Source organism: Dermacentor albipictus, chromosome 8 (genome assembly GCF_038994185.2).
Source record: "Dermacentor albipictus isolate Rhodes 1998 colony chromosome 8, USDA_Dalb.pri_finalv2, whole genome shotgun sequence".
Classification (NCBI taxonomy): Eukaryota; Metazoa; Arthropoda; class Arachnida; order Ixodida; family Ixodidae; genus Dermacentor; species Dermacentor albipictus.
Window position 1 is genome coordinate 82,515,505 of NC_091828.1, and position 14,847 is coordinate 82,530,351.

Consider the following 14,847-nt stretch of genomic DNA (forward strand, 5'->3'; position numbering starts at 1 on the left):
AAAAGGACACACAGCGGTTTGTTCGACGACCTCGCACGAACTGACATCGCGCGAATTTCGCGGAGAACGAGCTAAAACATCTCCAAATCGTGCCGCAGCCACGCGATTGCAAACCCAGTCAACTTCGTCAGCCCCGTCCGTGTCTTACGCATTTTCCTTGGGGTGCGCGTCCCCCCATTCCCCTTTGTGTTTCGCTGGTACCGCCTTTTTCAAGTTCATCATGCACCAACTGGCCCAAGAGCTTGGGCCAGTCAAGCACAGTCAAGCACAGGCGCGCCGGCTCGCACGGGCCAGAGAGGAGGAAATGCTCGACGCGCGCCCTTTCCTTCTCGCCCGACGAACAAGTCTGTAGTATATCGACGCCGGTGTCTGGCCGTTCGTCGCTCGTCGGGGAGTCTCGACAAGGCTGCAGCGTCTCCAGTACACACGGATAGCCGTAAGGCTCCTCAACTCTACTGCAAGCCTCCAAGGCCTGCCTCAAACATTCGGTCCTTGCTGGGCTGTCTGTGTCTCTGGCCTGACACCAACGGACAAGGCCTCCCCCCCACCCCTGAGCAACCCCTACCCCCCCCCCCCCCCCCGGCGCCAGTTAGGTTCTATACCTGCCGGCTCGCTTCGTTCCTGCCATGGCTGCGTCATCACCTTCTCCTCTCCTACCTGCTTTTTTTTTTTCCCCAGCTCTAATAAGTAATGCCCATATACCCTCGAGAGGGAGGAAGTAAAACCTCATTTTACCATGTGTCTGAAAATATTCGCTAATCTCAGCATTCTTACCCGCCGTGGTTGCTCAGTGGCTATGGTGTTGGGCTGCTGAGCACGAGGTCGCGGGATCGAATCCCGGCCACGGCGGCCGCATTTCGATGGGGGCGAAATGCGAAAACACCCGTGTGCTTAGATTTAGGTGCACGTTAAAGAACCCCAGGTGGTCAAAATTTCCGGAGTCCTCCACTACGGCGTGCCTCATAATCAGAAAGTGGTTTTGGCACGTAAAACCCCAAATATTATTAATCTCAGCATTCTTGGCGAACGGATTTGCGATGGGCACTTATTGGCTGCAGGTTCACCGTTTCAACATTTGCCACAATTAAAAGAAAAGAACGATTTAAAATAATTCCTCTGACCACCGAACGCCATAATTTTTAAAATCGTGTCTTGCACCGTGTTTTTTCAATCTTTTGTTGCTGTTTTTTTTTCGTTTGTTGAATAGCGTGACTAAAGTTATATGGAACACCCTGTATAGGTCCGTAGGTAGATAGCGCACGCAAGAGCATGCACACATGTATATGCAAAACGACGCGCGAGCTACTATCATCTCCGTGCGTCGATAAGCGTGGTATAAGTGCGACACTCCTGAAAAAAAAAAAAAAAAACGTTGTTGAAAGTATATCGCGCTGTCTGTCGTTTCGTGCCCTATTCATGTGGCTTTGTTCCTGCGAGCGGTTTATATACCCATATAGGTCGCCATGGTCTACCAACAAGTCTATCTCGCCACACTGGTTATGTAGGTTTGTGCAACACCGTTGCCGGGTTGTACCAGCTCATTACGTGAACACGGAGTGGCGATTACGTGATGGTGAAGTCACAGATATGAAGGTGAGCTTCATACAGGTATACGACAGGCAATCGTCGCGCTCTATACGATTCCTACCTTTCGATCACTGTCCTCTAGACAGGCGCCGATGCTGACGCATTGCAGTCGTTGAAGTGGAGAACGAGGACCTGCGCGTTCTTCTTTTATGCGAAGCATATTACTAGAGCTCAACCCAGCTCCACAGGCGCGGCGGTGTCGCCTTCAATACCACGTGACACCGTGACGTCACGACAGAGGAGAAACGGGGCTCCAACTCGCGCCGTCGCTCGCGGCGTCGCCTTCAAGGCTGACCACGTGACACCGTGACGTCACGACAGAGGAGAAAACGGGGCTCCAACTCGCGCCGTCGCTCGCGGCGTCGTGGCGGTATATAAGCAGCTGCGCTTGCCTCTGCTAGACACTCACGAGGTGAGATGCCTCCTGGAGACAGAGCTGCTCGTTGGAATGAGAAGCGAAGGTTGCGGCGTGCTACAGAGACTGTTTCTAGGTGGCTTTGCTACGGCGCAGCGACTACGCGCCCCGCATCGGACGCGATGAGCGTCGAGCAACGCAGCGTTCGGCGCGACAACGAAATGTGCGCCTGAGCAAGCGCCGCATGCCTGAGCCGACGACACCGGCTTTTCTGCGACACAAGCTCCTTAACGCTGTCGCGTTAAAATAAAGGCTAGTATGCTTCGCATCCTGGGCTTAACCTTAGCTAAGCCACAGCCAGATTTTTAAAAGATTTGACCAGTCTAGTTAATTAAACAACAAAAGACAAAGCACGTACAGCAGTATACATGCGAAACCGCCGTGACTTGTCACCCTTCCTTTTTGTCCAAGAAAGAAGACGGTATACGATGACAGATGTGACTCAAAGAACCACCGTTTCCCACAACCCGGCCAACTGCTCAGCAAACAGGCGTGTCCGCGCTCTTGCCACGCAAACCCACGCGGAGCGCAGGGAAGATATAATCTGTTGCGGGTCCTGCACCCCGACATTCTAATCTTGTTCGTTAAAACGGAGAAATCGCCGCTTGCCGCTTCGCTATTTCGAGAACGCCCCCCACCGCTGCTCAAGTGCATTGTGTAAACCCGCGGGGTGGCCGCGGCGGCGAAGGCGGCGCCCAAATGTTGTCCCAACTCCCCCCTTCTACCAGTAGGTAGGTGCCTTCCTCCCACCTCCTCGTCTGGCGAACACTGCGGATCCCCGCGAAAAGCACACACGCACTCACTCACATGTACTTCTATAGCTGCTCCGAAAACTAGCGAATGGCGCAAAGAAAGAAAGAAGGAAGGAAGGAAGGAAGGAAGGAAGGAAGGAAGGAAGGAAGGAAGGAAAGAAAGATAGAGAGAAAGAGAGAGAAAGAAAGGAAGAGAGAAAGAAAGAAAGAAAGAGAGAAAGAAAGAAAGAAAGAAGGAAAGAAAGAAAGAAAGAAAGAAGGAAAGAAAGAAAGAAAGAAAGAAAGAAAGAAAGAAAGAAAGAAAGAAAGAAAGAAAGAAAGAAAGAAAGAAAGAAAGAAAGAAAGAAAGAAGTTGACGCACAGGAACCTCTTCTACCTCTTCGAAATCCACTCATCCTTACAAAAGAAAGAGGAAACAAACAAATGCAAAAGCTCACAGAGGCAACGAAAAGGAGAGAGAGGGAGAGAGCTAGAGAAAGAAGGGGGAAAACTGGAGCGCGGCATTGCGAGGCGACAGCAGCAAAAAGCAAGTCTTTCGCGAGGCCGGAGGCCGAGCCTCTGCGGCGTCGACGCGCGGATAGACTGCTCTCGAACTCCCGCGAGAAGAGCAGCCACTGAGCCGCACCCGCCACTGAGCCATGCCGCATCCCCTCCCCATCCTCCTCCTCCTCCTCCTCAGAAACGCACAAAGGAGAGGCGGACGCACACCGACGGCGGTTTGGCCTCGATTTCCCTGAACAGCAAGCGCGGCTCACAACAGCGCCGCGAGGGTTCGTCGTCGCAGCTCGCGCCCGCCGCCGTGGCCGCGGGTGAACCCAAAATAGTGGGCCTCAACGATCCCGGTCGCCGACAAGGCGGTGGCGCAGCTCGTGCCGCCCTAGACTGGGGAGCGCGCGCCGGTGCCCATCAGCGTTAACCGTCGCCCACCCCGGCGAGCCCGACTGTACGGCAGTGCAGCTCGGCGACAGGAACGGGCCGTTCCTTTCCTCCTGCTCCTCCTGGCTGTGTGTCGGTGTGTCGCACGTCTGTGCGTCCAGGAGGGTGAAACCTAGTTGCCGGTGGACCCGGATTAGACGGCGTTGCGCCACCATGTTTTGACGTCGTGCTCCGCCGACGACGCGGCTGGGCTCTTCAAGCGGGCTTTTCGAGATTGTCGGTGGCGAAACGTGAGCGAGAACCGGGAAAGCGGCGCAGTTTAGCGGCGCGAATTGTTTCGACGGGCGTGGTCGAGGAGAACCACGTGTTCTCGGGCCCCCGGTACCGCGGTTCGGTATAGCTCCGAGGGATGCGCGCGTCTTCGACATTTTGCAGCATCGTTTCGATACTTTGCTCGCGTGTGTGCGCGTCTCTGTGACCGGGACAGAGTTTTGTCCCGCACCGAGTGTCGACGGACGTGTGTGATGATCCCACCACGTGACAACACCACGACGCCGGCGCCTCTGGCGGCCAGACGGTTGTCACCTGCTGGCGTTACCACACTTGCTTGGTTTTTGTAGTGATTGATGTCTTACGTGCGACGTGCTCTGCGTGAAGGCGAAGAGCCGGTCGGTTGACGACCTCTTCCCCGAAGCCAGCGGACGTCCACTGCCTCGTCCAGCTTCATCGGCCATAGTTCGGCAAAAAAAGCTACGGCAATCGAGACGATCCGGAAATGTGGCTGGCGGCGCACCTCGTTCTGGCAGCCGGCCTGACCCAGGCGCTGGCCTCCAACTGGCGCAGCATTCGAGGCGACCGGCTCAACGCCGGCCTCTGTCCGGACTCGGACGACGACCTCTGCTCGAACGGGCGACCCGACAGCACGCGGCTGGCCTGCAAGTGCGACTACGCGTGCGCCAAGTTCGGCGACTGCTGCGTGGACGCCCCGCGAAGTCCGAGCCGCGAGCCCACGCACGCCTGGCAGTGCCACCCGAGCGGTTTCTTCTCCCTCAGGGCGTGTCCCGCCCGCTGGCCCACCGACGACGCCGTGCGGCGACTGTGCGAGGGATGGGAGGACAGGGGCGGCCCGGAGAACGACGACGACGACGCGGAAGTTCCTCCCGTCAAGCACTACCTGGAGGACGTGCCGGCCTTCTCGAGCGACTCGGAGCGCATGTACTGGAACGTGTTCTGCGCCGCCTGCCACGGCGACGCCGTGCGGCTGGCCACGTGGCCCGCGAGCTTGGACTGCGACAGCGCTCCGCTCGGAGGTCGCGGTCCCGGTCCCGTGGTCATCTTCGACGAGCGGTCTCTGCGGCAGCTCGTGGCCGTCGGCAACCTGAGCTACGTGGGCGACAACCGGTTCCTGGTGACCGACCGCAACGAGAAGCACCGCTGCATGCTGCGGGTGCAGAGGTCCAGCTGGAAGCACTTCTCGCAGGCGCACCTGCTGCGGTCCTGCGCGTCGGGCGCCGAGGCGGCTCCGCGCTGCCGCAACGGCAGCGCCGAGCTGGCGTCCCGGTGCGGAGCCTACACGGCGTACGTGCACGACCGGGTGTCGCGGAGGAACTACCGCAACTACCACTGCGCGCTGTGCGACGTGACGCTCAAGCAGCGGCTCGCGTGCGGCGCGTACGCCGACGACCTGGAGCCCGAGGGCGCCGTGGTGTCGTACCAGTGGCAGATCGAGTTCCGCGTGTGGCGGAACCCCGAGGACTCGCCGCTCGAGTGCCCCGACGACCGGCGCATGCGGGACGACCTGACGGGCGCCTGCCTGCCGGTGGGCTGCGCGCCGGGCCTGGTGGCCGGGCCCGAAGGCATGTGCGTGCCCGAGGACGTGGCGCAGCCGGACCCGTTCGACAAGCCGCCGCCCGCCTGCCCCGTCATCCAGCTGAGGTCCAAGCACGTGGGCCTGCTGCGCAACGGGTCGCTGCTGCTCAACGTGAGCCGAGGGCAGGTGTTCGCCCCCGACCAGTTCCTCCTGGTGGCCGAGGTGAGATCCTTTCACGTAATAGTTTTGTGGAAAGCCGCAAGGTGGTGAGAAGTAATTAGGGGAAAATCAGACATCCACCCGTTCGTAGCAATTGCTACGAAGGAAACCCATACGGAACCTTAAGGAAACCCGTTCGTAGCAATTGCTACGAAGGAAACCCATACGGACCCTCAAGGAAAACACAATTAGGAAACCATAACCCATAAGGAAACCCAAACCCGGACCAGGACGAATTTTTTCTTCAACTGCGAGGCTTTTCTTTCGAGGAATCCGTACGGGTTTCCTTTGTAGCACTGCTACGAACGGGTGGATGTCTGATTTTCCCTTAAGTGAGGACGTTTCGCTTCCAGAGGGGCTTGGAATTTATTCATGCAAGGAGCACGGAAAGGGAAAACGATATACATCAATTCGAACAGTTTAAGAACTTGCTTCAAAATTCGATTTTTCATTCTCTTTTCCGCGAAAAGGTACATTTCTAACGAAGAAATTGAAGACTAAACTACTAACTTCTTTTTTAAAAATTTGTTTCTGCGCCGAAACTGCAGCGCTGGTACTACGTGCGCCGACGTCTGGAGACTTCAATATTCATCCTTCTCGTACTTGAAGCCGGCTGATATAGCGCAGGAAGAATACTCGGAACATCCAAGGTTCAGTCCTATAGCTTCCTTTTAGAATGTAACGTCCACTTTATTTATTTTTTCGGTAAACAATTTGCGAGACGCGTGCAGGCGCTGTCAAAGTCAACGACGTCGCGGAAAGCTCGAGCAGGCATTTCAAGATGGCGTCGAAGCCACTCGGGTCCTCTCGTTTCCGCGTCTTACTTAATTATTTGAAATAATTAATTGTCACCTCCCGAGGTGCTTAATACCGCGGCTCGTGGTAGTACGCGAGCGTTTTTGCATTTCGTGAACAACAAAACGCGGTCGCCTCGTGCAGTCGGGGTTCGAACGTACGACCTCGCGACCAGCAGTAAAATACGCTTGCCATTATACACCATCGGTGTGCTTTCTTTCTTTCTTTCTTACTTACTTTATTTCTTTCTTTCTTTCTTTCTTTGTTTAGTGACTACCTTTAAAACAGCCGTACATGTCTGCAAAACTCTGTACACGAACAGGCGCATCTTCTGGCATGCAGACAAGTATATATGCGTCCGATATAGAATCATCCACTATGGCGGCTGCTTTTACACCGAATACACGCCATACGCACATATGCGCTGCAGTTTCAGGGAAGATATGACCTCGTATACACCTATAGCAGTTTCAGCATGCCTGTCACACGTCCGGCTTTGCCAGAAACTGTGCAGTCCCGACAAGATGAATATGTCATATATTAAGGACTGCCAGGGTATTTTAAATGGTAGAAAACGCATAAAGTCTGGTGTGATGGTCTATATCTTTTCTGAGTGTCCTTCGCGGGATGTCCCAAAATAACACTGCTTCTTTGCAACCAACAAAACATCGGTCCGGTAGTTTCAGCCTTCAGACACAGACGACGGCTGGTTGACAGTGGTACGAAACAAATTATTTCCTGCAATCCCGCTTTAGCGGGAAGGGTTAATTACTTAATGCAGTTTAATGTAAGATGTTTTTACTCCAGGAAGAAGGCACATTCGGAGTATACGTCTCCGCAGATATTGATTATCAGACTCCAAATAATGGGCATGATATGAGGGAACTGGGAACAGGCATAAGCCATGGGTGTGCGGCGTGTTTGAAGTCTGGACAGGATTATCGGAATAGCATTAGGTTCTTGAAATTCACAGAAATGACAACCTCAAAGTGTTACGTTACCGTTCCTTATAGTCTCCCTTTAAATTATATGGACCCTCCAAGCGCAATTTCGCCGTTGGCGTGGCCGTGAGGCTCCGTATATATTTAGGTACATACAGGACCTTTCGATAAAATATTGAAGGACCTTGGTATATGTATGCTATATGCCATGCAATATGGCATGTGGTATACGCGGGTTATATTGCCACATCAGTCTATCACTACCGTTGCTCAGACCAGGTCTTACAATGTTCACAAAATTATTCCTCAGAATTTTGAGAATGGCAGGCGACAGGCCGGATTTAGAGCAGCGCACGGGACTGATGTTTCAGCCTGGGCCTGGCCCGCCGTTTGAAGCCCAAGCTCAGCCCCGGCCCGCGCCTGCATGATCGGGCCCGGCGGAGTAATTGTTTGTACATACCTTAAAAAAGTCGCACTTTCACCCGATAGCAGAAACATAGATTGCGGTAGCAAATTAGTAGACAACTGTACGAAGTGAGGATATTAGTTTTAACGGCCGTATAGAATTGTAAATCTCCGCTTATTAACCAAATTAACAAGCACGGCATTACGCGCGCACAGGCAAACATGAACGCATCTCACTCGATGACCGCGGAAACTCGCTGTCAAAACGCTGGAGCGAGGAAGCGCGGCAGCAGCGGCGAGCGAATCGACCTTCGTGCTGCCTCTCGCTTCAACACGAACTACACGCCGTGGTTGCTCCTTGCAGCTCCTTGCAGCAGCACACCAGAAAGTCAAACATACACATTTCAAAGTGTCCTGCACAGGCTATCTCTGCGAGTTCTGGTGGTAGCGAAGTTTGTGTGTTGTGTTTTATGCAGGCCTGTTGCTGGGTTGTTTGTACGCAGATATACCTTACGAATAAATTATTTGGAACTACAGCGCGATGATCTTAAAAGTGCACCAAATTTCCTATCCCAAAATAAATTTCCTTCAATAATTTTGACACGTGCAAAATTCGTACTCGGCTTATTGCCACTGTACCCGCCGTGGTTGCTCAGTGGCTATGGTGTTAGGCTGCTGAGCACGAGGTCGCGGGATCGAATCCCGGCCACGGCGGCCGCATTTCGATGGGGGCGAAATGCGAAAACACCCGTGTGCTTAGATTTAGGTGCACGTTAAAGAACCCCAGGTGGTCGAAATTTCCGGAGTCCTCCACTACGGCGTGCCTCATAATCAGAAAGTGGTTTTGGCACGTAAAAGCCCATAATTAAATTAATTAATTAAACACGAACCAAGCCGCGTGAACAGAGCGCACACGAAGCTATCAGTGCTCGGCGCACTCTGTCCCCATCGTAGATGGTTTTCAAGTTAGGGCCCGCGAGGCCATGCCATACGCAGCCGCCGCCAGACTAGAACCCTCCGCCTCCCCCGGTGCCTTGCGTACGACGGAAGACGGCGCGCTTCCTCCCTGCTTTCCGCCATTGCGCTCGCGAGATTGAGCCGCCATCGTCGGCTCACCCTGGTACGCTTTCACTTGCACGCACAGCATACGGCGCGCGGCGACGATGTTATCGCCCTTGGATTTTATGCGGAACACCACGGCGACGGCGGCGACAACGGCAGAAATACACCTAGAGTGCCCATATAATTGCTGTTGCAATAAAATATTAGTGCGTTAGCGTTAGGAGTGTCTAAGTGGAAAAAAGTGCACGTGTGTGAAGTGTGGCAAAGCGGTCCCGTGGTATATATATATAGATATATAGAAACGAGAGGAAAGGGTGTTTGTTGGCTTCTTATGATATACTATGATATAATATGATATGTTATGATACACATACACGCATATTATATATGCAGGATGTGTACTGCAATATATATATATATATATATATATATATATATATATATATATATATATATATATATATATATATATATATATATATATATATATATATATATATATATATATATATATATATATATATATATATATATATATATATATATATATATATATATATATATATATATATATATATATTGGACGGTGGACTGCTCTGGACCACCGTCCTGTGTCGAGTGGGCTCCTGAACAACACTGCCATATGGTGAAGACTGTTTAAATCATAGATCCTGGTCTTCAAGAAGGTTCGACGTGATGCGAAAGCATTTCTCTGGCATTTGCCGCTCACATTTCTCTCGCACTGACTTTTTTCATTGCTTAAGGTGTTCTTGAAGACATTACGAGAAAAGTGCTGTGACGGATACAACGTCGCGAAAAAAGACGACCTTTTTCAACAGAGCACGTGTACAGCTGAGAGCAAAGGCTGAGCAAAACGTTCTGGCAAGGCATTTTATTTGGATGTCTTATGCAACGCTTCCTGTTGAAAACACGGGTGATTATACAAACGTGTAAAAACGCTTCTTGTTCGAATAATAAATAGCAGGGGTGTTCGAAATGTGACATTTCCAAATCGAACGCTAATAATCGGGAGAAACAACCTCCGAATATCAAATGCTTCATCATTTCCAAACAAAGCGAAATCACAGGTTCGCACGGAGTCCGTTTGGTGAAAAAAGAAGAAAAAAGAAAACGAACCTTATAGGCATTATTTAACAGATATATCAATTACAGGGTCGTAAAGGGGTGTCCGTACGACAGCTGACGAGCTTGTAAATGAAGAAATACCTGATTTTAACGCTTATGACACCGTATGACGACTACAGTATCCAAACGGGGTAACAGCGCGTCACCTGATGCACGTATAGTGTCGTGTTTGCAGCAAGAAGAGCGATATGTTATGTTACAGTCCCGCACATCTCGTGAGGCAGTGAAGGCCGGCGTGGGATGCCGGGGTCGGCATGAAATGTAAATGCAACGTAACATATCGTCGGAGTCCCGAATTCGCCTTGAAACCTAATGACCAATGATTGTAAAATAATAGTAGTCTTGCTTACATCTCGTTCGCTGAAGCGGTGAAAGGCCTGTGGATCGCTTGCTGAACACGTTTATTTTGCTCTCTAGATACGATCGCCCCTTGGTATTAACCATATGGATGAAAGGGAAGGGGGATAGGTTGTAAGGGTTAGAAGGGTTTTAGAGATCGGGAGCCAAGTCGCTCATGCGTACATACAGAAGCACGCTTTCGAAGAACGTTTCTTGAACGTCCGTACCACCAGCACAGCTCCGCGGGCCATGAGCGTCCCTAGCAGCGTACACGGGGATTTGTGACGGTGATGGCGTTACGTTGCAACACAGCCAGCGTAGGAGCCTGCACTAAGAACAACTAGCGAACAGATCAAATACTTCGGTACTTCAGAATAAGGACCACAGTACTTCGGAATGAGGGTGCGAGAGCTCGCGAGCACAGCTTCGTTGTCGTTGATGCATCAGTTGTCACATTGGCGCACACCTGTGAAGGATTGTTAAAGGGATGCAAACATGGTGCAGACTGGCCATATAATGAAACCGACACAACGAAGTCGTACACGGGATGCCTAAAAGCGAGTCATTATCAAGTGCACATTATGGAGCAGAAGTCATTGGACATATATGCGCTCGCTGAGGAACTTTAGTGCCTCTGCACGGCACTGTATCGTTTTTTTTTCTCTCTTTCTCAAGACTCCAAAAAGTGTTCTCCCCCCCTCATATTCAGAAGAAACGAAGGACAATTTCGAACGTGAACTCTCGAATAGAATGCGAATCGAGTGTAGCAGATGCCATTCGATTCGCATGCGAAATTTCGAACATTTGCGCAGTCCCGATAAATAGTTCTCGGAGCAAGAAAAAGCTTTACATTATCATACACGAACAGCATGCAAGAGCAGGTAAAACTCCAAGCGCGCTCATTCCAATTTTATAATGAAGATGGGCAATGCGCTGCCACGCCGACCCTGCCGAGCCCACGACGAAGCACTTCTCGTGTGTGGATTTTAAGGTCCACGAGGGACATTGCGAATGCGGTTAAGGCAGAAGACACCAATGTGTACTGCAGTCACCATAAACCAATCGTTAAAAAAAAACTAACAAAAATAAACTAAAATAGCGCTCCGAGAGTCATGAAGCCGTTTTTTCGTGAACCACGATCATGTAAATTTCTGTATAAACCTTTTTCTCATCTCATGAACTTTGCTCGGGACCTTTCTTTCTCCCGGCACCTAGCACGGCACCATACATGGAACCTTCGTGGCCGTACGGACCCCCGACTTCACAACAACGTAGACGTTTGCGTTAGCGGCCGCGATGGTGACGTGGAGTCTAATCATGAAGGACGCAGCTACTTTTGCAGTGACCAACCGTATTTTACTTGGCTGCTGATGTAGAGTCGGCAACAACATAAACGTTAACACGCAGCCCATTTTTGTAGTTTTTTTTTCGACTAAAGCAGCCACGTAACGAAGAAAGAAATGGTCAACCAAGTGTCGACCCTAAAAAAGGCAAGGTCGAAATGTTTCTGCCTTCCGTCTCTTTTTCCTGTTCAGGATTTGCTCATTTCGCATCCTATTCGGATCGTATTTCAAGCACAATTACGTTGACCTTGTCTTCTTTAGCAGCGACACTTAGATAACCCTTTTCTTTGTTTTACCAATAGGCCGGTAGAGCGATCCCGGTGGTTGTGCAGTCTATGGTGCAACGCGGGTGATTTTCGACTGTACTGGCGCTAATTAGGCCCGTTCCGTTAATTTTACCTATTCTGCGACTAATCCTCGCTTCCTGTGGGCACCGGTGAAGCCGCCGTCCAGGCAACATCGCTTCGAGTGAGCCCCGCTTACTCCAAGCGAACTCGCTCCATTTTCCAAAAGTGTGCCGTACGGCGGCTTTGCCTCAACAAGTATGTATGTACGGCGGTGCACCCTTCACAGGAGTATAGTGCAATGTGGTTAATTTTCGACTACGTTGGCGCTAGTTACTCCCCGCACAACGTTAATTTTACCCACTTCTCGACTAACTATCGCTTATTTTCTCGTCGATACTTACATTTTTATGCCTGTTGCGACTCGCTAAGGCACTCCGGAGCGTGAAAAGAACTTTTTTTTTTGAAGTGGTTATAAGATAACCGGATCCCAGATACGCCAACTCCGGGTGAAGTCAGCAAAGAGTTTGTCTTCAAAACGTTTCTAACACTGTCTAACACGTTGGGGTTGGATAAAAAAAATCACAAGATGTTGCTATCAGCGTTGCTACTGCTGGCCACGGCTTCTGTAACCCAGTATTTCATAAACGGCAAACGTTTGCGCTAAAACTAAAAAAAAGTCGCAGTTTCGCCCTAAAGGCAAAGCATCGATTGCGATAGCACATTAGTGGACATCCATACGAAGTACGGATAATATTTTTACAGCCGTATTAACTCGTAAACGTGGGTGTACTAACTAAATTAACAAGCATGGTGTCACGCGCGCACAAGCCAACGTTAATACAGCTCACTCGATGACGGCGGAAACTCGCTTTCAATACGCTGCAGTAAGGAAGAGCGGTAGTAGCAGCGAGCGAATTTACCTTCGTGCAGCCGCTCGCATCAACAACGAAGTACGCCGCAAAAGCACAGCGCAGCGCGGACTGTGTACCCGTCGCAGGCGGCTTTCAAGACACAGCGGCCCGGCCGGGCGCACGCGACCACCCGGAGTAGAACGCGCCCCCGCTCCCTACCCTCCTCCCGAAGCATTGCGCGCGACGGAAGGCGGCGCGCTTTCTCCCCGCTTACCGCCGTCGAGTGCGCGAGATTAGACAGTTTTAGTCACACGTACGTAGAGGCTTTGCGTACGTAGAGCTTCTGCGTGTCAGCAGTGCGCATGCGTAGAACGTAGCGGGCGCGTCTCACGGACGTACGCGAGATTCAATTCTTTGCGTGCGTTTCTTGCGCGCGTAGACAGCTTCGCGCGGGAGTTCCGCGAGATTACGAACAAGCGATAGCGGGCCGCGCATGCGCAGACGGCTTGCATCGAAACACGGCGACAGGATCGAATTGGCTACCGCCGTGTTCACATTTCCCGATAGATGTAGCTACGGGGTCCCTCTTGGCGTGCGTCGCGTACGTGTAGCTGAAAGTGTTTCAGGTGGCGTGCACGTAAGGTACGTGGGCTTTTCACGCTTGCGTACGTGAAGCCTCTACGTACGTGTAACTAAAACTGTCTATTGAGCCTTGATCGCCGGCTCACCCTAGCACGCTATCGCTCGCACATACAGCATACGGTGCGCGGTGACGATTTTATCGCCCTTGTACTTTATGCAGAACCTCACGGCGACGGCAGAAATGCGCCTGAAGTGTCCATATAATTGTCATCGCAATAAAAATACTGTCTACTACTTTGGCATTTAGTTTTTGATGGATGCATTGGAAACAGGTTCGCTAAATCGGGCCTCTCGTTCCCAGGCCTCTTTTTTGAGCTTCAATGAGAGAGAGAGAGAGAGAGAGAAAAAAACATTTATTTATCATCAGTTTGGGCGACTTCCTCGCAGGGTGGAGCCCTTAGTTCAGGGCCCCATTGGCTCGCGCCACTCCGCGTGCCCGCCGGATCAGCCGTCGCTGCTTTTGCGGGTCTGAGCTGGTCAGCGCAGTCTCCCAGGAGGAAGGGGAAGGTGAAGGAATGGGGGAGTAGCCTGGAGGGTGTGGGCACTCCCAGGTGCAATGGTATACTGTGGGTTTTGCTCCACAATAGGGACAGTATGAGGGATAGTGTGTGGGGTGGAAGAGGTGAAGATAAAAGAGGCAGGGAAATGAATTAGTTTGAAGCTGTCGCCACGCGACGGCATCTTCTCGATTAAGGGAATTATGTGGTGGAGGGAAGTGTCTCCTGGTGTCTCTGTAATATTGTAGAGTTTCAGTGTAGTTCATTGGTTCCGTCGGTGCGTCGTCTGGGTTGGACAGCTCTTCCAATGGCGCTTCAATGAAATGCGCATTTCACGGCTCCTTTAATTCACTGTCACGGTCGCGATGACGTCAGCGGTGCGTGGTAGTTGTGTTGTCGGCGTTGACTTGGAAGCGAGCCAACACGAGTCGCTTGGCTTTTACGTGGTGGCCACGAACATTTTTGGTGCTGGAGGATAAAATACAGCTTGCCTCACGCAGTGAGAGTCGCAGGCTACTGTGGACATTTTTTTTAATGCGCAAATCGAGTTCCTGCTACCGGCTATTCGTTTGCGAGACAAGTAAAGGCAGCGGTGTGAGGATTATAATATATAAAAACCGAATGGAGTACCTTTTCGAATGAGACACCTTTTTTCAACACAGTGCCCCAGTTGTACACAGATTTACCTGAAGCATTCATGGATGTCAACCAGCAACAAACTAATATCAGGACGCTATGCACTGGAATAACCTCCTATACAGTAGTGCAGGTATAATATCCCAGCTGCTGCTTCGTCACCGTTTCATAAATGAAAGTCAAGTGTTAAAACTGAACAAAATGTCTAACCAAATTACAGCTTCACGAGCGAAGCGAGCGTGCA

General features: G+C 51.3%; 2 protein-coding genes across 4 annotated transcripts in view; both read left to right on the top strand.

Moving 5' to 3' along the window:
- The window catches only part of LOC135898619 (membrane metallo-endopeptidase-like 1), a 28,062-nt gene extending 24,392 nt beyond the window's left edge, over window positions 1-3,670 (top strand). Inside the window, exons 4-5 of the mRNA XM_070524655.1 lie at window positions 1,538-1,593; window positions 3,434-3,670. Coding sequence (XP_070380756.1) covers window positions 1,538-1,593; window positions 3,434-3,670 — 293 coding nt within the window. The remainder of the gene's footprint in view (window positions 1-1,537; window positions 1,594-3,433) is intronic.
- The window catches only part of LOC135898635 (uncharacterized), a 38,138-nt gene that overhangs the window by 14,946 nt on the left and 8,345 nt on the right, over window positions 1-14,847 (top strand). For 2 of the 3 annotated variants that reach the window (XM_070523650.1, XM_070523649.1), the window contains exon 2: window positions 4,288-5,662. In XM_070523650.1, coding sequence (XP_070379751.1) covers window positions 4,406-5,662 — 1,257 coding nt within the window. In that variant the 5' untranslated portion in view covers window positions 4,288-4,405. Of the gene's footprint in view, window positions 1-3,053; window positions 5,663-14,847 lie in introns of those variants that run through there. The other variant, XM_065427691.2, reaches the window with a different exon arrangement.